The sequence below is a fragment of the Ictalurus furcatus genome, chromosome 17 (assembly GCF_023375685.1).
Source record: "Ictalurus furcatus strain D&B chromosome 17, Billie_1.0, whole genome shotgun sequence".
Classification (NCBI taxonomy): domain Eukaryota; kingdom Metazoa; phylum Chordata; class Actinopteri; order Siluriformes; family Ictaluridae; genus Ictalurus; species Ictalurus furcatus.
The window spans coordinates 14,064,609-14,090,074 of NC_071271.1; the positions used below are offsets into that span (position 1 = coordinate 14,064,609).

General features: G+C 37.7%; 2 protein-coding genes across 3 annotated transcripts; one reads left to right on the forward strand and one right to left on the reverse strand.

The window, feature by feature from the left end:
* Positions 1-224: 224 nt before the first annotated feature.
* zgc:162698 (Transmembrane protein 87A-like) lies at positions 225-13,925 on the forward strand. The gene is made up of 21 exons (XM_053647215.1): positions 225-453; positions 984-1,056; positions 1,238-1,329; positions 1,429-1,548; positions 1,763-1,813; positions 1,924-1,965; positions 3,594-3,674; positions 3,765-3,867; positions 3,951-4,012; positions 4,160-4,343; positions 6,685-6,784; positions 6,943-7,036; positions 9,028-9,096; positions 9,551-9,659; positions 9,762-9,820; positions 10,541-10,644; positions 11,600-11,673; positions 11,893-11,954; positions 12,039-12,091; positions 12,296-12,326; positions 13,613-13,925. The coding sequence occupies exons 1-21, from the start codon at positions 313-315 to the stop codon at positions 13,652-13,654; spliced, it is 1,746 nt and encodes a 581-aa protein (XP_053503190.1). The 5' UTR covers positions 225-312; the 3' UTR covers positions 13,655-13,925.
* Positions 13,926-15,218: 1,293 nt separating this feature from the next.
* On the reverse strand, positions 15,219-21,433 carry si:ch211-137a8.4 (A-kinase anchor protein 12). 2 transcript variants are annotated; one of them, XM_053647214.1, is made up of 3 exons: positions 20,982-21,433; positions 16,581-18,566; positions 15,219-15,716 (listed from the first exon to the last, which is right to left on the reverse strand). In XM_053647214.1, exons 2-3 carry the CDS (start codon positions 18,400-18,402, stop codon positions 15,694-15,696), a joined length of 1,845 nt encoding a protein of 614 aa, XP_053503189.1. In that variant the 5' UTR covers positions 18,403-18,566; positions 20,982-21,433; the 3' UTR covers positions 15,219-15,693. The 2 variants fall into 2 exon arrangements, with proteins under 2 accessions (XP_053503189.1, XP_053503188.1); XM_053647213.1 differs by having other exon boundaries at positions 15,219-18,566.
* Between the last annotated feature and the right edge of the window lie 4,033 nt (positions 21,434-25,466).

Consider the following 25,466-nt stretch of genomic DNA (forward strand, 5'->3'; position numbering starts at 1 on the left):
ATTATCAATTTAATATTAAAGGTATTATTAAGCTGTTTGAAAACCAGTATAATACCTCAAGACCCACACGGCTCTTTCTTTAAGTAATGAGCTTTGTATTTAGATATAACGTCATATAGTAGAGTAAACATTAACCATATACTGAATTTTCGATTTATTTTTTAATTTTTCAATATTGGCATATCCTACAGCACTTCCGCCTGTTACAGCTCAAAGCAAACATGCCCCGCCTAACACGTGACGTCAGATCATGGCACTCTTAGGTGGGAAGTAGTAAGCCTCTGTGAAGTTGTCACTGAAATCTAACAGAAAATGGCAACTTTTGTGACCTACTGTGCATTCTCACCACCAAATCGGAGAAATGCTTTGCTTACGTTGGTCGTCATTTTAATATCCATTCCGCCGCTTAATGCCGCGTTAGAGCAGGGGAAATGGACTCTCAATGTGGACAACGTAAGTTGAGTAGCCTTCCTGACTCTGCTAGCCAGAGCTTTGCTACATGTAGCTAAGCAACTAAATAACGATTTATTATAAAGTGATATATTATGTAAGTCAGCGATTCGATATATTTTTTAAAGACATTTATGGCAGACTAGCAAAGCACTTACACACCATTTGTAATATTAAACTATCTCCTGATGCTAGCAGGCTAGGAAGCTAGCCTGCCACTGTGGGTTAACTGTTTAGCAAGCTGTTAACTACTGGTGCTAATTGTTTTAATGCGAAACGTGACCTTATATTGTTTAAGTTTAACACTAAGAACAACTCTAGCTACCATTTCTTATAATATTACTACATTTCCTATATAATAATGCTCTGTTTTCGACGTGGTTTGCCTGCAAACTGGTAGCTGAGATGTATGTACTTTTTATTCAAGTGAACTTCTTAAGTCGCTAATAGGAAGTTGCTGGTGAATCTTTTCACACCCATATGATCCACATCTGTGGCATGCTAAAATGCTCTTTCTGCTTTTTACCTCTCAGGAAATATTAAAGAAGCAAAACCACTTCTATTTCTCAAAGACAATGTTTAATAACTCCCTGATTGAAATCAAATGTAAGTATACAGTTAATATGGTCTCACCTTACTCCACGCAATACTTCTCTCGCCTTACTTCACTTTCCTGCGATCACTCCTAAGAATTTCTGGCTTTGTTATTATTATTATTATTATTTATTATTATTATTTTAATCAAACCACTATTTAACCCGTTCTTTCATTTCAAATGCTGTTTCAGGGCTCAAAGAAGAATGCAATCCTTCTGTAAACTTGTCTATAAAGTGGTATCTACGCAGCTGCCGGTGCTATGAAGAAGCATTCGATCTAGATGTCAGTATACTGCTTTATTTTTCCGTTGCAGAATGTTCGTTACACTTTTATTAATGTTTTTAAAGTATGCCGGTATGAATTTGCTTCTGTGTCTGACAGCCTCAAAGGGCACAATTGTACTTCGACAGCAAAGAAGTGTCTAAGAGTGGTGATAGTGGTTACTACATCACCCACGTTTATGATCAGATTGAGTGCCACCAACCTATGACCAAAAATGAGGTACACCAGCTTTTACATTTAAAGATTACTACTTACTAAAATCTCAGCTGCATGACAGCTAAGGATTATTAATGACAAGCATTTTTGTTTGTAATAATAATAATAGATCAGTGTGCAATGGTTACATGATGGAGTACTGAGTCTGCATACAATGTGGTCTGTCTTTTTAATCATTTGACTCATTTGGCGTTCCTTTTATGTTTACTTATTACAGTTGGCAGTGTCAGTACCTGATAAGCCGACAGTTTTGAAAACTCAATCACTGGTGAGATATACATGTTTACTAAATAGTTGTTTTATCTGATGACAACAAAAACTGTACTTTATTCAACCTTATTGAAACGAGCTACTGAGTGAATACTTTTTTTGTTTTAGGAAACAACCGAAAAACTACAGAGGAGGAAGAGAGACACTGAGGTAAAGGAGTTGACCTCCGTTTTTAAATGTGACAGTCTGAATGTATCAGGATGGCAGAACTATTGAATTGGCAACTATAATTGTCTATAATAATCTTAACACTTTTTCCATGATATTTGGAGTCACATATGGAGGTGTTTATAGAATAAATGAAAATATTTGCTTTATTCTCAAAATGGCATATTGCAACATAATTTATCACATAATTGCAATTATTTTAGCTGTTTTCAATTAATTTTTAGATTCCCCAATCAACTCTTTCTATGTGAATACATATAGTCAGTAAGCTCAATATTTTTCAGTTAGCTTAAGATCAAATCATGGATGTGTTAGACACTCCCATTAAAATGCACTGTAATTACTACTTTGATCTTAATGACTGTAATTAGTACATTTATACACTTTGTTGTGCAGTAACTATGGTGCATTTCACTCACAGATGTTATATAGAGTTGCAATCCAAATGATTCAACCCTCATTGAAAATCAGGTTTATTGTCAAAATGTACAGACTTTCAGCTGTTTGCAATGAACAAATCAAACAAAAGCAATTGAAATAGTTCAACACAACGAATGCTTCAAGAGGTTTCCCTAAATTCAACTGTAAATGCAAGTTATAATGATTTCTCTAGTTTAAAAATTATTCATCCTCTTCATGGCAAGCATCTTTAGTACTTAGTAGAACTCCCTTTTGCTGTTATGACTTGCTGCAAACGAGATACATAGCCAGACACCAGCTTCTCGCAGCGTTCCTGAGGAATCTTAGCCGTCCCTCATGAGCAATGGCCTCCAGTTCAGTAATATTCTTGGGTTTGTGTGCTGCAAGCGCCTTCTTCAAATCCCACCAGAGATTTTCTATGGGGTTCAAGTCAGGTGACTGTGATGGCCCTGTAGAATCTTCCAGGACCTCTTCTGCAACCAAGCCTTGGTGGAATTTGAGTTATGCTTGGGATCACTGTCCTGCTGGAAGGTCCAGTGACGCCTAAGCTTCAGCTTCCTCACAGATGGCATGACGTTTTCTCCTAGGATTCCTGATACTTCAGTGAATCCATCTTGCCTTCCACATGCTGTGGATTTCCAGTGCCAGAGGATGCAAAGCAGCCCCAGAACATCACCAAGCCACCACCATGCTTGACTGTGGAAAGAGTGTTTTTTCTTCATTCTTCTTCCTCCAGACATAACGCTGATCCATTGTGCTGAAAAGTTCCGAAAAGTTTTGTTTAATCGCTCCACAGAACAGAATCCCAAAACTTCTGTAGTGGTGCATGTCTTGGAGTTCTGTCATGGAAACCTTCTGCATTTAGTATGTGCCTTACTGTGCACACTGAAACCTCAGTGCCTGTTGCCACCAAGTCTTGCTGCAGGTCTTTTGCAGTCACTCGAGGGGTTTTCACAACCTGCCTTCTCAGAAATCTGGTTGCAGCCATTGATAGTGTCCTTTTTCTGCTCTGTCCAGGTATTTCATATATTTTCTGCCCCTAGACAGTTCATATTTCATGTGTTCTAGCTCAAGCACACCTGGTGCAACTAATGAAGCCCTTGATTATTTGCATGAGGTGTGCTTGAGACAACACCTGTCTATTGATATAGTATATCAAAATTATTTATCTATAAAAAAAATTGTCCTAGCAGGTCTCAGAAGCCACCCCAAAAGTATCAAGCAATGTTGTAGAAAACAAAGACAAGATTCCGTCAGTTGTCAGAGATCAGGTGAGTTAGTTTAGCACAGGTCCAGAGCTTTCTGTAGCCTTTAATTAGAGATTTCTTGTTATTTAACAAATTTTTCTGTTCTTGTGCCAGTATCGTACACACGACACAGTGGCACAGACATGGGAGGACAGCCCTTACATGTTCATTATCTACATTGCAAATCCAGCCACAGAGACAAAATGGAGCATTAAATGTAAGACACATAAACGAGGAGTATTATCACAAGGTACATGAGTTTGGTTAGACTTTTGCTGAGAACATTTACTCTGTCTGCAGTGGAAGTCAGTATGCGGGGGCCTCATCAGTATATTTCAGCCTCGGAGTGGCCTCTGATGATTGTAAGTCTGGAAAATCATTCTTTTTACATGGCCGTTTCCTTTTTTTGAACTTTGTTGCACATTTTCTGTGCACTTCTGAAACGCAGTTTGTTCACCCTCATTGTATGTATTGTAACATCCATGTATTTTATGTGATTCTTCCCTCAGTTCTACATGGTGATGTGCATCATTTACGTGCTGTTGGGTGTGCTCTGGTTAGCTCTCTCTGCCTGTTACTGGAGAGACCTGTTGCGGATCCAGTTCTGGATAGGAGGCGTTATTTTCCTTGGCATGCTAGAGAAGGCGGTCTACTATGCAGAGTTTCAGAGCATCCGCTATGATGGCCTCTCGGGTAACAGCCTTTTGACTGCATTTGTTTCTGATAAAAACCATTAAGTCCTCGTTTCTTTCGGACTATGTTCTTCTGTCATCCAAAAATGACCAAACTTCACATTAGTGAAAAACAAGACACTATTCATATCAATGTTTGTTAACTAAAGCATTGAAATATAAGCTCATTGTTAATGGGTCATTCCATGTCAATTCACCCAAGTTCCAAAAATGTTACATCAGTGTCTTCAAATTACTTCAGACGTATTCTAGGCTAAGACCAGAGAATAATGAAGAATTAACTTCATCAAGTAATACTGATCAGAAATTGATACTTTACAAGATATAGCTGGTTTTATTTTGGATGGGTGTCGATTTTTATTTATTTAATTTTTTGTAGAAATTAAGCTTTCTTTTGACGGCTTTCTTGGCTTTTATTTCAATGTTCCAACAAAGCTGTGCTCTTGTAAATTTTAGAGCTGAGGTACTTCCCAAAAGTTACTTGATCATGTCAGGCTGTGTCTCTTATTCTTGGAAATGGCGGCCCTTCAAATTGGTTGAAAATGCAATATTCACCTAAAAAGTAATTATGAAGCACTATTCAGATGGTCACTAAAACTTACTGGATACTTAAAATAGTTCGCTCTCATGGCACTGATGACTCTGATGGACACCTTTTATGGATATCAAATAATGCTTTTACTCTTATTAGGTCTCAAATTTTAAAGAAAATCATTAATTGTACTAATTGAGACTAGTATTTTGAAAAACAATAAAATAAAAACTTTCTATACAGTATAGTATTCCTCTATTTTCTTTCTTGTAGCTTATAATATGGATTGTGTTGAATATATTTACATATCCACCAAGTTTCATTTGGAAGGGACTGTTAGGTTTAGAGTCTGCATATCTGGCTGAAATTGCTAAAATTGAAAAGAAAAAACAAAACCCAAACACATTTTTGAGAGGCATAAAATTCAGTTGACAAGTAGCTAAGGACCTAACTTTGTACATGTTTATACTATTATCCTAGTAATATATGCCCCCAAAACTACATTTGCCAACAGGATTAGCATCATTATGAAAAAAATTAAGATTGTGTGTATGTAAAACAGCAATGTTTGTTCACAAATGTACATCATGTTAAAAAAATCTAACAAAAAGTACATCTTGTAGCAAGTGACATCTTTGACATAATTTCATTTCAGGTTTTACAGCTACATCGTGGTGCTAAGAGTACTAGAACCGTTGCTTATGCGTGCTGAAAATCATATCTCTAGCATCTTAAGTGTCCATACCGTAGCTGAATATTACTAACAAATTTAGTCAGTTCACATTTGTATCATCCTTGAAAGTAAACTGAAATGCACCTGGCTTTCCTGGCTTAAAAATTAATAATAGTAATTACAAGTCAAGATGGACTACTTAACAAAACGTAAGCTAATGAGATGTACTCTACAATGCCAGGTGACTAAAATTACCAAGTGTTAACTACATAGGTTGCAGGCCTGCTTGCTGACCAGTTTGCTGGAGTAATATAGCTTAGCAAGCTGCCTGGCTAATACCTTAGTCACTAATAAAACTAGGGAACCATAAACATTTAGCTACTATTAAAATACTTCAAACCCCAAACATGGATATTTTACAGTTGTTTGCATTTGACAGACATGAGTTTTTCTTTCTGGGTGGTACAAAACCTTTTTGTTTGAACTGGGTATGATCCTTAGGTGTGGTATGCAGCCTTACAAGCTGAGCAACTTCTAGATTGATGTTCATGGCACATCAGCAGTTCAGTAATTTCCGTCATTCAATAACTGATTAATTGTAATTGAACAAGTTCAAGATAAATTCATGGGTGTGATAGTATGTAGGGTAGTCATAGCACAAAACCTGTCCTTGAGTTAACACTCGAACCCGTTTATCCCCAAATGATTTACAGAACCTGTACATCTTAAAGTGCCCATAAAATTCAAAATTGATAGTTTTGTGGCTTTTAGTATGAAAATGTTAGCCTTAAGGTTAAGGGGACTTCAAGGCCTTGTAATGATAAGGTTCTGAAATTCCTATCAGTTGAAGATATTGATGCTTAATAAGGACAAGGCAATTTGTATTGTGTACGTTAATACTGATGCATTCCCAAAATGTTCCTGACAACAGCTAGTTGTCTAATCACCAGTTTAGACCTGAATTGCTCTGAACTGAAACCTAGTTTTGAAACCTGGGATTCTTCACTAAGTACAGCACATCATCTGTTGCTAAATTTCAGAAATTCATAATTTGACTGCAGTTCCCATTCTGGTTCATTGAGCAGTATATCTGGGCCAGTGAAAGTGTTCATATTTGATTTTTGTGGTGTTTTTTAGTCCAGGGTGCAGTGGTGTTTGCTGAGGTATTGTCTGCTGTGAAGAGAACTCTGGCTCGAGTGCTTGTCATAATCGCCAGCCTCGGTTATGGTATTGTCAAGTAAGTGGCTTATCTTTACAGAGACATTTTTTTTTACCAGCTTGTTAGAGCAGCTTTGTTAATTGTTTCAAGTAGATCACATATTCATTGATAAGCTTCAGTGTAAGTGAGCTTATGACAGAATTTTTCTTATTTAGTGATATATTTTGTTTTTGCAGACCAAGGCTTGGAGCTTTGCTGCACAGGGTGGTAGGAGTAGGACTGCTCTATCTTGGCTTCTCCATTGTCGAGGGGGTTCTCAGAGTCAACTCGGTAAGTGGTTTACAAAAAAAAACTGTCTCAATCAAATGGCTTACAATATTTATATTTCAGAATTCCCCTAGTAGATAAGTCACCTACTACATTAATCATTTACGACTGTAAATGTGATCAGCAGTCCACTTCTAATTTTCAGCACAGCTAGGAAGTGTAAGTTCTATGTAATCTCTTAAAAGATTATTCATCCTGATCTCTGCTCAGTTTCAACAGTTTAAGGATACTAATATGGTACTGCTGTTCACATTGCTGAAAGCAAACCTGTTTTTCTCACAGGAGCAAGGGAGCTCCAGCAGACTACTGTGTGACATTGTTCTGGCCGTCACTGACTCTTGCATTGTGTGGTGGATATCCTTTGTGTTAGCCGTCCATTGAATCCATTTGTTGTCCACTTTTTTTATGTGGAGCCACTGCACAGTTATATTCTGGTTAGATATACAGTATTCATTTCATGTTTAGGAACACTTAGCTGCTCTTTCTTTATTACACAATGTAGCTCTTGCTACACTCGCTATTATTTAACAGGAATGGAATAATGTCAGAGCGATTAGCATCAGGTTGGTGCTAAGCGATATGTCAATATAATACCAATATCGTGATAAATTATGTTATGCTTTTCTGAGATATGGATATCTTCTTTTTATAATGCAGAGTATTTTTGTATTCACAAAAATACTCTGCTCTCATGGATATCAAACAGTTGCAAACACAACACCGGTTTATCAAAAACAAATCTTTTGTTAAATTATAGGCATGCAACAATTATTGGCACCTTTTAGTCAATACTTTGTGCTTCCTCCCTTTGCCAAGATAACAGCTCTGAGTCTTCTCCTTTTAATGCCTGATGAGGTTGGAGAATAAATGTCCAGGTCTTCTGGCAGAAAAACAGCCCCAAAACATTAAAGAGCCACCACCATATTTAACCGTGGGCATCATAATATATTAAATATATGTACACTTTTCAATACAGTTTTAATACAAAAAATGTAATCAATTTATTATAGATTTGTTTTTTAATAATAAACAAATGAATCACCATTTATAGATGGTATTTTATTTTATGCAACAGTAATGTATTGCTGCCAGTTTGTGAGCAATCCTATATACTGTGATACATATCATGTATCTTAGAAATTCCTTGGAAATGTGAAAAACGTGGGGATATTTTTTTGTCATATCGCTCACCTCTAGCAACAGGTACTTTTGGTAGCTTGTGCCACGACTGTCATAGCAACTTATCAATGCAGCGCTCATTCACACAGTCTGTCCAGCTGTGCTAATATATAGTGGTTTAGCTTTCATTTATTGAAAAGCCTGGGACATAATGATATGACAAAACTACATTAACACCATAAAAGAGGAATGAGCAGGCACCAAGCAATTAATTCAAATCAGGTAGTCATTTCATGTGTAAGGCCTGTAAACACACAAAGGAACACACACCGAGGCTCTTCATTCTCAAACCCAAGGAGTGAAATGAAAGCAGCAGCATCGAATTGTTTTACAATTTAAAATTTCAGTAACATATACGTGTGCGTATATACATTTATATTACATTTATTTTTGAACAGTAGTAAGTGCACTAATGACATGAAACAGTCAATAGTTTTCTTAAAAAATATATATTATGTATCTTGGTAATTTTTATAAAGACACTTTAAACCGATTATTTGATGTTACAGAAGATGGAAATGAATTCCAAAATCTGAAAAATGAACACATCAATTGGGAGGAAATAGCACAGATTCCATAGGACCCTCTACCCCTGTTGTGAGCTGCATCTGTTTTGTTGGCCTCTTACATTTTTGCTGTAGTTTAAAATGTCCTTTAAGCTTACTTTGCAAACTGCTTACCTGTTGGCTTGGTCTGAACTGTGTGTGTGTGTTTGTGTACACAACGTTCTGGTGGTGGTGTCATGGAGTTGCCCCTTCTGTTTTTCCTCTTTTCTCTCTTTTCCTATCTATCCTTCCTCTCTATGATCCTGCCAGGCTGAAGATGACCTAGTATTGCTGGCTGCCATTCCACTGGCTGTGCTCGACTCTACCCTCTGCTGGTGGATATCCTGCATTGCATCTCTGTTTCTTTCCTTTACCCCCCTCGAACTCGCTCCGGTTCTTAATGGCTATGCAATGCTGCTTCTGTATGCAAGTTTCATGGTCCTTTTTGTTCTTTTGTCTTTGTTCCATTTTGCTATCGCCCTCTTGTTTCAAACACAAGCTTACTGTAAATGTATAAAAGGAGATTAGGCACTTTGCTATTGTGGTGATTTTGTTCCAGAATTAGAAAGTAAACAGACTGAGCTATATTATGCATTTTATCTCTTCTGCACATTAGGTTTACTTTGAGGCTTTTCATAGCCTCAGTACCCACTGGACACTGCAAAGCACTGCTATGAAAAGAGTGTAGTATTAGTAATTTCTGAATGTTTTTGCACTCAATAAGGATTATATATTAATTGTGTGATTTTAGTTTAACTGTAAGCTAATAATTTTGTCCTTGACTCTGAGTAACATATTCATAAGCTTGGCCCAGACTATGAAGCTTTTGCGGCTTAGGAGAAACGTGGTTAAGCTCTCCCTTTACCGCCACTTCACCAACACCCTCATCTTTGCAGTCATAGGTGAGATCCTTTGAAACATTATGATTTTACTTGGTTACTCAGCACATTCTAATGAAATACCTGATTAAAACATTTTTTATTTCCCCTTTCTGTACATTACAGCTTCAGTCATTTTCATCGTTTGGACAACAAAGACCTTCAAGTTATCAAAATGCCAGTCTGTGAGTGGAATTTAATTGTTTTCAATTAGGGAAGGCTATTATCTAGACATGCTATTATCAACAGAATTATTTTGTAATACATTTATCCAAGGGATATTCAGTATGTCTAACCCATGGTATGTTTCACAGCAAAGATTAGATCATTCATAGAGAGCATGTTCAAACCAACCAGTGGTGTTGCACTGTTACATTAACTGAACAGCAACAAATAGCTGATTGGATGGTAACCCCATTGTGCTATTATCATTTTTAGCCAGTTGAATTTTATTCCCATTTTCATTCTTATCTATTTTATTTGATAATTTATATTTTTGTTAGCAATAGGTCCCCCCCCCCCCCCAACAGTGTTCAGTGTAACACAACTATTGTCCTGTCTTACATTGTCTCAGTTCTCGTGGCAGTTTTTTTTTAAAAAGTATATTTTGCAAAAAATTATATTGTAATACATTACAATATAATGTAATACATGTATACAATATATGTAATATTACATGTAATACAATATAATACATGTAATATATTGTATTATATATATATATATATATATATATATATATATATATATTATATATATTATATATTACATGTATACATATACGTGTAATGCCATGTTACTTATGCTAAATATTTATGCAGCATGTTGTGTATATACAAAAAAAAGCTGTTACATGGACTATTCTATAATTATAAATACTACTCGATACTGCACGTCTCCTGCAGGACTGGAGGGAAATGTGGATAGATGATGCATTCTGGCGTTTTCTCTTCTCTACTATCTTGCTTGTCATCATGTTCCTGTGGAGGCCATCTGCCAACAATCAGAGGTGAAGCATCAACGCTCCAGTCATCAGTTAACTTTTGCAAATAAAATGATTAATGACCTGCATGGTGTGTTATTGTCAGATTAACACAGTTATCTGAACACAGGGTTAAAATTTTACTCTAGCCAGTTTAGAATTTTGCAGTTTTTGTGTCAAAATATTTTACTTTATTATCAGAGGGGAAAAAAAATCATGAAGTGATTGTTGTGCTACTTCACCAAACCATTACATTATCTGAAAAGAATGTGGTTAGATACTTTTTGTACACAATTTTTGTGGTCACTTAAGAGTAGAAAGGGCACGAATTTTAAGGTAAATTAACTTAATGAGCAGCTGTTATATCTAACTAGAATTGTGCGCTCTAACTGCCTTGCGTGATATTATGAAAATGACAGCAGATGAGTTTTGTCATCACCCAAAGCCATATTTACTCATTTGTATGATTTTATATAATTCTAGGTATTTTTAACATGCCTTAGTAATATGCAGTTGCCTAAGATATCAGTAGTTAGTAATGGTAGTAAGTGGGGTAGTTAGTCTAGCTCCTTAGGTAAAATTGTTTAAAATGGATGACGTGCTTATTTCAAACCTAAGATTACCTGGGCTTTACTTTTAAAACCATCTAGGCTCATTCATACCTGGATAAACTTTACGTAATCCTCCGTGTCTGAGTAGTCATAACTGGACGCTCATGGGGTACATTTTACCAACCTTAAAAACAGGGTAGACTGCTGTGTACTTTATATAACGGTGGTTTATTTAAATATCTATTTGAATATTTGGTATTTCTCTTGCACGAATAGAGTAAATCAGAAGAACACGGTACAGCCTTGAGGTACTCTTATGAAAGGTTTTTGAAGCTCAAGACATAGATGTTTAATATCAAGAGTACGTAGGCCTTGTGATGACAAAGAAGGTTAGGTATTAAATTATGAGTTATGTTCTTTTAATTCCTCAGGTATGCTTTTAGCCCACTGGTCGATGAGGTTAGTGATGAGGAGGAGGCAGAGCAACTAATGAATGAAGCCTTCGGTAAGAATCAAAACATGTTTCTGGCTTTTCTAACAACATAATACAAACCTTCAGTATCATATTCATACTTGTCCTTGTACTTTATTGGCCTTGTGGGTGAATTTCAAAAGCGAACTGGATTCTTTAGCAGACTTGCCACTGAAAGCAGTCTGTCTTTCCTTATTTTTTTATTTTTTTATTTTTTGTCATTTAATTTCAACCATTTTATTTAATTCACAGAGGGTGTAAAAATGAGAGGTTTTAAAGCAGAGACCAATGGAAGTGCGAAACCTAATAAAGTGGTAAGAGACTTTTCTTTTGTAAGCCCCCCCCCATATTATTCATATTATTATGAATAATAATTAAAATAAATTTGGTTTCCTCAGGATGAAGATCTGAAATGGGTTGAGGAAAACATCCCCTCTTCAATGGCTGATGTGTAAGTCTTATGAACACCATAGATTATGTGATTAATATGATTTTGGACTTGCACATTAATAGATGTTCGATGTATTCATTGTGCCTTTATTTGTACCTTGATATATGTGAAACTAATATTGCATTTCATTTTTACACATTTAAAATCACAGTTTAGTTATTGACGTTAAAAATCGATCTTGTGTACATTTTCTGTGTCATGTAGTGCACTTCCCCCTCTGTTGGACTCAGATGAGGTATGTTACTTAATCCTTTATATGTACTTTGCCCTCCACTAATATTGGCCCCCTTGGTAAATATGAGCAAAGAAGGCTGTGAAAAATTGCTATCAGAAAATAGCACAAGCATTGAAAATGCCGATTTCCACCATCAAGGCAATAATTAAGAAGTTCCAGTCAACAGGAAATGTTCTGAATCAACCTGGAAGAGGACGTGTGTCTATATTGTCTGAACGCACTCTACTCTCATCCAAAAACAAACTCGAGCATCTTCAGTTTGCCAGACACGACTGGAACTTCAAATGGGATCGGTTCTATGGTCAGTTGAAACCAAAATAGAGCTTTTTGGCAATAAACACCAGAGGTGGTTTTGGTGCACACATAGAGGTAGCCATATGGAAAAGTACCTCATGCCCACGGTTAAATATGGTGGTGGCTCTTTAATGTTTTGGGGTTGTTTTTCTGCCAGAGGACCTGGACATTTTGTTAGGATACATGGTATCATGGACTCTATCAAATATCAACAGATATTAAATGAAAACCTGACTGCCTCTGCCAGAAAGCTTAAAATGGGCCGTGGTTGGATCTTCCAGCAGGACAATGATCCAAAACATACATCAAAACAACAATGGTTTACTGACCACAAAATCAAGGTCCTGCCATGACCATCCAGTCCCTTGACTTGAAACCCATAGAAATCCTGTGTGGTGAACTGAAGAGGAGAGTCCACCAGCGTGAACCTCAAAATTTGAAGGATCTGGAGAGATTCTGTATGGAAGAATGGTCTCAGATCCCTTGCCATGTGTATATATATATTTTTTTATATATATATATAATGACTGTCAGTGGTGTATTACGTTTTATTCACCTTTAACTAATTATTCAATATATACTGTGCAATACCATGTGAGGCCAGAAGTGGGCAAACTCCGCATTTCAAACTTGGAGCATAAAGAGATCAGCCAGCCACATCACATCACTTAACCTTGCTCTCTCCCTCTTGGTTATTTTTCTTCTGCTAAGAACAATGAGCACACAGAAGCTTTGGTGCTTTTGTCTGAATAAAAACAGCTTTCTTAAGCTTGCCTTAGAGATACTCATTTGCTATTTCAGTCTATAAAGTTTTGCCTGTCAGAAGAGGATAACGCACATTATGCAGTGCTAATAAACACTATTCTGGGGGAACAGTACATTTATGCAATAGTGTATGCACGATCATCTAATATAGTTTGCGTTACTCGAGTCATATTATATTGTTTTAACATTTTAATGATGTAATGTCCTTATGTCCTTCTTTTTTGCAGGAAATCATGACAACAAAATTTGAGATGTCAAAAATGGAATAGAAATATGCCGTGTGTATGTGTTGTAAATATTGAGTGTCTGTGGCTGTAAACGCTTATTTTATGTTGAATTATAAGTGATTTATGTAAATATGTGGGATGTGAGTAACGAGAGTACCAAACTGATGGACAGTTATTGTTTTGCCTGCATTGCCTGTTTGTATTTATATTTTCATTGGAAAGGTGTGGGCTTCTTCAACTCCAACTGTAATCATATTTGACATTTGTTTACATATCTGAAATATAAAATGTGATTAAAACCCACTCCTTTATACTTCTTAAGCTGAGAATCTTTTCCACACCAAATGCAACCTTTAACATAAAGAGCATAAAAACCAAAATGATTCTGCTTACTGTAGTTTCAGTTAACATGGCCAATAGTGTCACCTGTCTGGACTCTTACTGATCAAACAGACTGCTTTTCAAGAGAATTTTATCTAAAGTGAGTTTAATGATCCATGAATTATAGCTAACACACACTTTGCTCCAGGGTCTCTGAGAATAACAGCAGTAGATAAGCTTTAGTTCAGTGATGCAAACTGCAAAGGTCTGAGTTTGTCATGGTCACAAATTTTTCAATTATTATAATTTTTTGTGCATTACATGAGTATTGACACATGACTTTATAACTCAGCTGACTTTTGATAGTTTTGCCTTTTTGTGTAATATACTGGTGCAGATTTTTTTTTATATCCATGCATATACATTTGTATATTAAATCTCTTACAAGTAGGTTAAAAAAATTAATATAGGCCTTCAGGGGCCCTGAGCAGCTAAATGCAAGTTCGTTAACTGTCAGTATATATTGATTTCTGAGGCTCTTCACTCATTAGGCATCCGTCTGTTGTTTGCCAATATGCTTGTGCTGTTGTTTTTATGGTTATCCTTCCCACTACACTGAGTAGTCTCCCTTGAAAATTTTTTATTAAAAATAAATAAAATCTTCCTTTACTGGAACTAGGGAGCCTAGCCTGCACATGTTCTAGCATAATGCCACTGTGTACAAATCGAAGACATGGTTTGCCAAGGTTGAAGTGGAATAACTTGAATGGCCTGCACAGAGCCCTGACCTCAACCACACTGAACACCTTTGGGATAATTTGGAACGTTGGCTGTGCCCCAGTCCTCCTCACCTAACATCAGTGCCTGGCCTCACTAATGCTCTTGTGGCTGAATGGACAAATCCCCACAGCCACGCTCCAAAATCTAGTGGAAAGCCTTAACAGAATAGTGGAGGCTATAACAGCAAAGGGGGACTAAACTTGGAATGGGATGTTCAACAAGTACATATAGGTGTGATTAGGTGTCCAGAAACTTAAGGCCATATAGTCTATTTATTAGTAATGATATCCTTAATAAGAAACACAAAACTGTAGTTAGTCACATGAATGTGAGCTCAAAACTAATATTATTTGAAAGTTTCATTTTCTGTTATCTAATAAAAAACAGCATAATCTAATATATTTAATGTTTACATTTATGGAAACTCTTATATAACATCAGGAGGTCATGAATATATTTCTATGCATGAAGATAAAAAAATGAAAGAGGCCCAGCGAGTGATAAATGGTTTTATGGTGGTTTATTCATGTACACAACATAACAGTCTAAAAACAAGCACAGAGATTAGAGCGCACATTCTGTATTGAATCCACAATGGGGGCAGTCTGGCGTTATCTGAAATGTGTATCACATTGATATTCCTAGTGAAAGAAAAGCTACAAACAGACAGAATGGCAATCAATATAAACCTAACAGTCTTTATGATCACATAATGTGATCACTGAGATTAACAATTCAAAGGAATGTCTTTTTTGATAATATAAAATCTCACTAGAAGATAAGCAAAACATTGACAGTAATGGAATGTGCTGATTGATGACTTAATTATTGCTTTTCAAGTTTTTTAGCTACATGGATTGCATTTCTCACCATGGTGAATCGTGACAAACGTGTGATTACTTCTTTTTTTGGGGGGGGGGGGAGGGGCAAAGCTCCACGCTGAACGACTCCCATGGAGATCTAATCCTCTTTGTTTGGCCTCACACGTTTCCCGCCATTTTTTCTGGTGAATGATAACAGAAGAGATTAAATATATTACAACATGTATTCAAATACAGAATGCATTTTAAATTTACACATACTTTAGAACAGATGGGTTATATATTTTCTAAAATAATTTTGCACTAACACAAATACCACAATTATCATTTCAAATTGTAGACCTAACTTAAAACTTTAAGTAAAATACCTCCTTTAATTGCTTCTGGCTTAACATAAAAATACACACTTGGGAATGACCTACAATATGGTTCATTATATTATTTAGGGATATTCTCTATCAGAGATATTAAGAAGCATCACTAGTGTTATAAAGACAAGAATCTATGAAACCATGCTCTTTCCCGCCAATAATACAATACAAAGCAGCAAACAAAGGAAAGGGGTAGGAGTGGTTGGGGTATTACAGGTTAATAGCTTTTGGGTTTGTCCATGATGCAAGAACACATTTACATACATAGTGATGAGGACTCATTACAAACAACCAGAATAAATAAAAGGGCATCTAATTTTTTGTTGACTGTTCAATGACAGTAACCAATATCAACATCTGTACAATTGCCATGATTTGTTTGAGAGAATTTTGGACTACTTTCCAGGAAATCCTTCTCTTTGACTAACTGATCAATGGCTGCCAGTAAAACAGTTCGAACGATGGAGGTTGCAGCCTGATAAAACATCCTCTTCAGGGTCTCTTCTTGGTCATCTGGCTCATCATTGTTTTTTGCTGACTCAGAAAAGGACCCATCATTGTCAGAACTGCAACATACCCCAGTCTCTAACTCAATACTAGCACCTAATCCTACTATAGAATCTGTCTTCCCAGATTCTGTCTTGTCATTGGAGGCAATTGCTGCTTCAAACTCACCGCTTTCAGCAACTGCATTTTCAGTACCACAGTTCCCATCTTGTTTCAGAATCTTCCCATCTTTTGCAATTTTGTCACTACAGTTGGTGTCCTCCTGGTTTGTCTCCTCTTCCTTTACAACATCGACCTTTACAGGAGGCTCATTATTTTGTGCTGTGGTGTCTTCTGCTGCAGCACCTGAATATCCGTTCTCACCATTGGTCTTGGGTTCCACATTTGGCTCCGTCTGGTCTCCTCCTTCTGATAAGTGAGGCGTGTCTGACTGCTCACCAGATGGTATGCTTGGGAGGGACTTATCCTCTCCATCAGAACTTTTGTGCTCATCTACCACCTGAGCTCCGTTGTTGCTCTCACTTGGTGTGGCAGCTTGGTCCTCTGATCCACCCTGTGGGAGGTCAGTTGCCCCAGCTGTGTCTGCAGAGCCATCCGTGTCTTTAGTTTCCTCTTTATTCTCTTTCTGTACTGCTGAGCCATCCCCCATATCCATGCTAGTACTCTTCCCCTTACGCAGTATGAAATTCTTTAATGAGACAGCACGGTTGAAATGTGTCCTTTTAGACTTGGCAGTCTTGCCTGAGTCTTTACTCGCCTGTGGTTCTTCAGTCTGTTCTTGTTCACCTGTTGGTTCTTCCTCTTCTCCACCAGCATCTGCTGCTTTCTTTGATTTGGGAGTTACTCGCTTTTTAAATGAGGTCCAGATATCATTTGCATGCTGGTCTACGTGTTTTGTATGTGTTGCAGTTGCCTCTTTCTCTTCTTCTCCATCTGCATTGGTCTTCTCTTGAGTTTCTCCATCATCTGATACTTTTGACTCTTCAGAAATTTGTGTGGCCCCCTGATCTGCCTCTGGGGTATTCTCATCTTTGAGATTATCTGAGTCTTTGTCCTTTGGTTTGTGGATTCCAGCAATTGATGGGTCTCTCTTTATACCTTGAAAAGTCCATGACCTCTTCAATTTCCACCTTTTTTGCCCAGTGTGCTCTGACTTTGTAGTTGAGTCCAGTGTCCCAGTGTCCCCTGCTGCATCTGCACTACCACCCTCTGCTCCTTCTGCATCCTTGGCTTCATCAATGCTTTTCTTGTGACTCTTCTGTGCCATAAGCTTCTTAAAGGAATGCCAGCGTTTCATTGGTTTTGTAGTTTGCAAAGTTAACTTATCTGCTTCTTCTGGTGATTGTGGGTCCTCATTTTGATCCACCACAGCTGTGCTTGCATCAGCAACCTCCAGTCTGTCAAGAGATTTTGACCGAACCTTTCCATGTTTTGATAGTTCTCCTGAGCCTTCTTTTTTCTCTGTGCTTTTGTGGGAGAAAATTTTGGCAACAGGCTTGCGAATGAAATCACGTACACTTGACTTTTCTCCCTGCTTTGGCTTGGCACCGGGTGCCTTCTGCTCTTGGACAGCCTCCTCATTGTCTGGTACTTTTTCAATAACTTGGCCATCCGTTGCTGCTTCAGTTGCTGGCTGACTAGCTGACTGGTCTTTAGGATCTGCTTCCTCCCCTTGATCATTCTTATTTGTGGCTGAGGCCTTATCTGGGTCTTCTGCAAGAACCTCCTCAGCTACTGTACTATGCTCTTTTTTCTTCTTCCCTCCCATTACTTTTCCAAGCCCACTTTTGTTCAGAAAAGAGTCCCATATTTTCTCTGAGGCTGGCTTGACTTTATCTGCTGATGGCTCTGTGGTCTGGGGTGCCTCGGTGGTAGGCTGTGTTTCCTCAGTTGGAGCTGGGGGTGACTCTGCATTTGAAGGCTCCTCCTCAGCTTTGGTCTCCCCGGCATCCACTCGGACTGGTTCTGTGTTGGCCTCTGTTGCTGCCATATTCAAAAGTGCTCTTTAGCTCCTTCACTTCACAAAACACTGTGTTGTTTTCTTATATTATTTATGGAACACAGTTCATCGATAACCAGCTGTGCTAGATAGCATTCCCACAAGAAACGAAGAATTCTGCATCCTATTCCGTGTGGAGAAGTTGGGACATAAATCTAGAGGGAGGAAAGTGAGAGTATATCAAATTAATTGGCACTGCAAGTTTCCCCCATTCTACCACAGATGATAAACATGTCAAATTCTTTTCTTATTCATAGTCAAACTGAAATTGAAGAAACATCTTTAATGTGATGATAAAAATAGTGATTAGTTATTAATGGTAGAAAGAGTAGATGTATCATGATGGTTGTGTGGAGGGGAAGTGGAGTATGCATCAGATGTTTAAAGCAATGCTATTCTGTGGTTTTGCGTGGTATTCAGCACTGTTTTGAGTGGTTTATTGTTGGTGCACACTATCCCATCAAAACTGACATAAAACAATAGTAAAAGGGATGAGAGGGAATCTCTCACTTTTAGTTAGCCAGTAGACTGGTTAATAAAATTCATCCATACTCTTAAATTCACTAGGTTCTAAATGTTCTCTAATGAGCCATTCATATTTCAAAAACCTCTCCAACAAGGCACTTTAAAAAGTTCACCTGGTGAGGATTTCTGCATATTCCAATTCAATGTGATGGTCTAGATTTCCATAAGGTATACAAAATCCTGTGTAAAAATAGCTCTTTATAATGATGTCTACATGACGATGAAAGAACTCATTTTATTAATGAACGCTTCACCATAGGTCAATTTGTAGTGCCTTCTTAACACTGGGCTCCTTCTTCTCAGTCCACTGAGGCTTTTTTTGTGGTTCTGTATCTTAGTTCTATTGAGTCTCTTCTGAAGCTCAAACCAATTTCAAGCTTTTTCCAGTTGAAAATAGTTAACATTTGGGATAAATGATGGGCTAAAGCTCAAGACAGACACACAGCCCTACAGTATGATGGATTTGATCTGTGATTGCTTCTGCAGCTAAGTTGTTACCCTACAGTTACAGCAGCCAAAAACAGGTCGCTATCCGAGTGTGCTGCAATTTTAATTTTATTGTGCCCCTGTTGTCTGAGTCCGTGCTTTTCCATCCAACTGACACACGGACAATTAAACCTGGACGGTTTTGTCCTGCCTTTTCATTGACAAACCATTTTGGCCCCTTGCCTTTGTTATGATAAAGCGACAGGGGGGAGTCTGCAGAAGCTCCCTCGATTTGAGCTCAACTGTGGACTCCAACCTCGTTGCAGAAGAGAGAGAGAGAGAGAGAGAGAGAGAGTGTGTGTGTGTGTGTGTGTGTGTGTGTCGGGGGGGGGGGGCAATGCAAATGCTCGAGACAGCAGGTGTCCGTCCTTATTTGCAAAAGCTTATTTGCAATGCTAATGCAATTCCCAACCCCCTTCATTTAGTAAAAATAAAAAAGCCTGCCATTAATACAAATACCAAAAAATAGGCTACTTATCGCGTTTAAATTGATGACGTAAACGAGCAACTTAGTTAAAACGTCACGCACAGACAATGAGTCATGCTTCTCTGCAAAACATCTTGAACAATGGCCAGATGCGAAATCGCCGAGTCAAAAAAATTGTAGGCGCTCGTGACTAAATATGCTGTAAAAAAATAATATCTAACATTGTAATGTTTACATGAATATTCTCTGTTGGACGGTAAAGAAACAGGTCAATTGTGAAATCAATATGCAGCGGGAAAACAACAACAACTTCAGCGCGCGCGCGCGCACACACACACACACACACAAAAACCCCGTCGTCACCGTAGCCTAGACTGTTGTAACTACGTTTATAAGGCACAGGTGGGGCTACATTGTAGAAATATTTGCTGTGGTTTAGTAAACAGTGTTTGTCCAGAAATTGTGTTTTATGAAGAAAAATGACGAATGCATCGCATTTAAAGTGTAAATGGTCCTTTCCAAATTCACACTTGAGTGACTCTAATTATAATGTGCAAGAAGACAGTCTGGCGCGCTTGGCGAAGTTGACCGAATGACTGATGCCGTCTGCCGTCAGCAAACAAAGCCATAAACAGATGCTTGGTTTCCAACCGAAAACATACAATCCCGACAGGAATAAAAATACAGACCTGTAGCCTAATACATTCCACAATGCCCTAACCGCGCTGGATTCAAAACAACGATGCATTCATGGTCGGTGGCGTTATAATAATTACTATCAATCCAGACGTCTGCCCTTTCACTACGTCGACCCCCAGTAAATAAATAAATAAATAGATAGATAGACAGACAGACAGACAGATAGATAGATAGATAGACAGACAGACAGATAGATAGACAGTTAGATAGATAAATAGCGAACACAGCATCTGTATGTAGCCGAAGTAAAGAAACGCGCACATGCGAATGTTTTGATCACAGACATCAGGCTCGAGCTGCAGACAGAGACCGGCTGCCCTTGTTAAAAAAAACAAAAACAAAACAACAACTGAGCTATGAGTTCTACATGTTTCATTAATAACAATTTCATATACAAAACCCAACGACTATATGAAGTAATTGTTCACCTTACCTTGTTTTGGGAAGCTAAATCCGTTGCTGGGTGTCGGTGAAAGGGAATAATCTGCTGCAGACTGGAAAAGCCAGAGAAACTAAATCCCCGTTCCCATCCTCCCCGCGCCTCACTACAGCCAACCAACCCCCGTGTAGAGAAGCGCGCGGGGACTCGAGGGTCGCGATGGCGTCACACACACACACACACACTCACAGACAGAGCGACACAGCAGCCAGCTCACCCTCGTTACCCCTAGCAACTAGTCCCCCCAATCCCGGTTTGTAGCTGAGATTGTTTAACTGGTAACCGAGGCCCGGTTATAACTGAGATCATCTCGTTTAGAAGTGTTCTTATTCTAGGGCGGGAAAAACATGCCATAATTTGCGCAAAGGATGGCGATGTCACTGTAGGCTACTTCACCCGGGCATTTCTAGCGACCAGACTCTTTACACTGCCTTGCTTGGTCAGCCGCTGCTTATTCATCACTGGAACCGACTGTGACTCTGGGAATTACTGGGCAGTTACACGGATGGGGCTTGAAGGGTATCATACAGGCTACGATGTACTGCTTAGGTCTCATATACGATATACGATACAATATAAACTGCTTTTCAGGAAGAATTAACAGACGAAAATGAAGCTAATTCTGAGGGCCCTTGAGCAAGTCCCTTAACCCTCAACTGCCCGGATGTATAACTGAAATAAATGTAAGTTGCTCTGGGTAAGGGCGTCTGCCATATGCCGTAAGACCATAAGTAGATCATAGGCTAAAATGTAGTTCATATATAGACCTAAGATACAATATATCATAAGATATCTTGTTGTTGGTTTTTTTTTTTTTTTTTTTTTTTTTTAGAAAGGCTTAAGGAACACCTTAAAGAAAATTAAGCCATTAAATATTATTATATTATACACTCAAATATTGGGTGAATTCAGGTATTGTGACATAGGTGAATTTGGGACAGTAAAACTTAGCAGCGTTTTTCTTCTTCTGGCCTGCCAAGTGAAAGTGGAAACTTATGTTACTGAGCCCTTGTGCTTGATAGAAATAACATGACTTATTTCATATGACATTATATAATATAAGTGGGTGTGGCCACATTCAAACTAGAAGGTGACCCCAAAAATCTTAGTGTAGGAAAAATTATATATTCTTTTATATATAAATTATATATACATACTTACATAAGATACTGTAAGAAAATAAGCATAAAGTTCGTTAAAGTTCTGGAACGTTACTTAGGAATGCTATGTAGTATGCAGAGATTTTTACTTAGTGTAGTGTGATATTTATTTTTTAAATTCTACTGTGAATATTACTTTAATTTTTAGAAAAGATTGGTTATGAATTTGGAAAATATCAAACATTTTCTAAATTCTGTTTCAAATTACCAAACATGTTACTTTTGTTTTAGTCAGTATGCTTCTTTAGATTATAGTCAACACCATGGGGATTACAGAAATGCATCACATGTTGAAGTATTTGTTTATTAATGGCAAGAAGCTTAGAAGGTGGAAATTGAAAAAATGTCCAGATATAGCTGAATTCACCCTAGTTTATAGTCGACATTGCCCTAAATTACAATATGCATTGTATGATATACACTGTACCATATACAGTCATGTGAAAAAACAAGTACACTCCATGGAAATGGTTGATTTTGTTGACATATTTGGACAAACATTTGATCTCCTTCGAAACAGTGTCTATTAATAAAGTTTCACTGTCAAATTTAAAGGAACAGAAAACAGATCACACACCCCTACATTTATCACACCTTCAAATCTATGTAATTTGAATCAGGTGTTCAGGACTGGGTGCCAGTGATTAGAACCTGTCTTATTTATACCCCTCTCATATCTAGTGTCTGGTGTTCCCTTTGCTCTTGAGGTGTGTGGTGTCATCATGCCAAAATCTAAAGAGTTCTGCAAGGCCTTCAGAAAAAAGGTTGTGGATGCCTATGAGTCTGGCAAGGGATTTAAAAAGATCTCCAAATTATTTGAAATACATCATTCCACTGTAAGAAAAATCATCTACAAGTGATCCAGATTTCAAATGACTGCCAATTTGTCCAGGACTGGCCATCCCAACAAATTCAACCTAAGAGCAGACTTTCTGATGCAAAAAGAAGTCTCCAAGAAGCCCAAAATTTCATCACAGGATCTGCTAGTAAGTGTTACAATTGTTGGTGTCAAAATGCATGCGTCTACAATCAGAAAAAGATTGCACAGACTTGACCTGCATGTGAGGAGTGACAGGAAAAAGCCTTTGCAAGACTACAGTTTGCCAGTGAGCATATAGGCAAAGATCAGGCCTTTTGGAATAATGTGCTCAGGACAGGCGAATCATAGATAGAATTGTTTGGCCATAGTAACAGCAGACAGGTTTGGCACAGACCAAAGATTAGGCCTTTTGGAATAATGTGCTCAGGACAGACGAATCATAGATAGAATTGTTTGGCCATAGTAACAGCAGACAGGTTTGGCACAGACCAAAGACAGCTTTTCAGGAGAAGCACCTCATACCAACTGTGAAGCATGGTGGTGGAAATGTTATGGTTTGGGGTTGCTTTACTGCCTCAGTGACTGGACAGCTTGCATTCATTGATTCAACTATGAGTTGTGTATCATATCAAAGAGTGCTTGAAGATAATGTGAGGCCATCTGTCCGAAAATTGAAGTTGAATGGAAAGTGGACCTTTCAACAGGATAATGATCCTAAGCACACTAGCAAATCCACCAAGGAATGACTCAAAAAGAAGAAATGGAGGGTTATGGAATGGCCTGGATTTTAATCCCACTGAAATTTTGTGGGGGGGATTTGAAATAGGCAGTACATGCAAGAAAACCCCCAAATATCTTGCAGCTGAAAGAATATTTCATGGAAGAGTGGTCAAACATCCTATCAAGCCTGGTGGACAATTATGCAAAATGCCTACAAGAAGTTATTTCTGATAAAGAGGGCAATACTATCTTCTGAGGCCAAGGGTGTACTTACTTTTTCCAAAGAAGAATATAATTATTGAAATGTCTATTGATATTTCTGTTGAATAAATAATTGAAAAAGCAAATGTTCCTTGTGGTTTTGTTTAAGTTTATCAACTTCATTAATAGGCACTGTTTCAAAGATGATCAAATGTTTGTCCAAATGTGTCAAAAAAGCCAACAATTTCCATGGGGTGTACTTATTTTTTCACATGAATATATCATGAATATATCATGAATCATATATATATATCATATCATATATCATGAATATATCACTTTTGGTACACTATATGGCCAAAAGTGTGTGGAGACCTGACCATCACATCAATATGTGCTTTCTGATCATCCCATTCTGGTGTTCAGTGGGTTTGCGGTCAGGTCACTTGAGGTCTTTCACGCCAACCTTGGCAAACCATGTCTTCATGGACCCTTAGTTCCAGTGAAAGTAAATTGAAGAGCTACCGCATGAATATACATCCTATACAACTGCGTGCATACTTTATATATAAATATTAATACTTGGGGTAGGTCCACATGTGGGTATGATGGTTAGGAGTCCACAAACCTTTGGCCATATAGTGTACAATGCTTTTCTATGGCAAAATCAAAGTGCCTCTGGGAGAAAATGGATATATTTCTTGCAGTATTAAATAAATGATGATGGTCACCCATGGGCAGGCTGTTGTGCATCAGACCAAATAGAATGGTCATCCTGATGTGTTTGGGTGCTACTTGAGTGAAAAGAAAAGACAAAAGAAACGCAAAAAATTTCAGCAGAAAACCCAAGTCTGTGAAGCAAGAAATAGAAATTAAACAGGCCATTTAGTGTGAATGCCAACACTGGATTTGTCTAAATTTTAATATGAGACACAATTTGCCCTCTGGACAGAATAAAATGTGTGATGCATTGTTTCATGATTAATATTTTATAAGCGTATCAGACAAAAATGTGTTCATGCATTGAGCTTTCATTTCCTAATTGAAGATGCTGTTGAGCCTGTGTTGCTCATAGTTCCCTTAAGAGTTCTGCTTTTGAGTCAGCCATCTTGTGTCTGACTGATGACAGAAATGACAATGTTAGAAACACATCCTTTTGGCAGACTGCTGCGATTATTTCCTTCATGTTATATGCCAGATCTTATATAATTGCTCAGTTTTAGCAACTACCCTTGTCCATCATGGCATTATAACGAATCCAGAACATAATGCTTGTAAATGGGATTAAAACAACACCAGTGGTTTACTAGTCATAATATTACCCGTCACCAGAATATGAATCCTTTTTTTTGACACTTGGGAGCTCAGTGTTATTTGGAAGTCACTATCAGTGAAGGCCGTAATGTCAGCTACTTAGTCTGAGCAGACAACAGTCTGAAAAAATACTGGAAAAAGAAATAATTTACATATAAGGCTCCCTCAGACTGGAATAATTTACCTTCAGATATACGATCCTTGACATAGTTTCACGTTTAAAAAATAGTTTATCAATATACAATATATAGTATTATAATATTA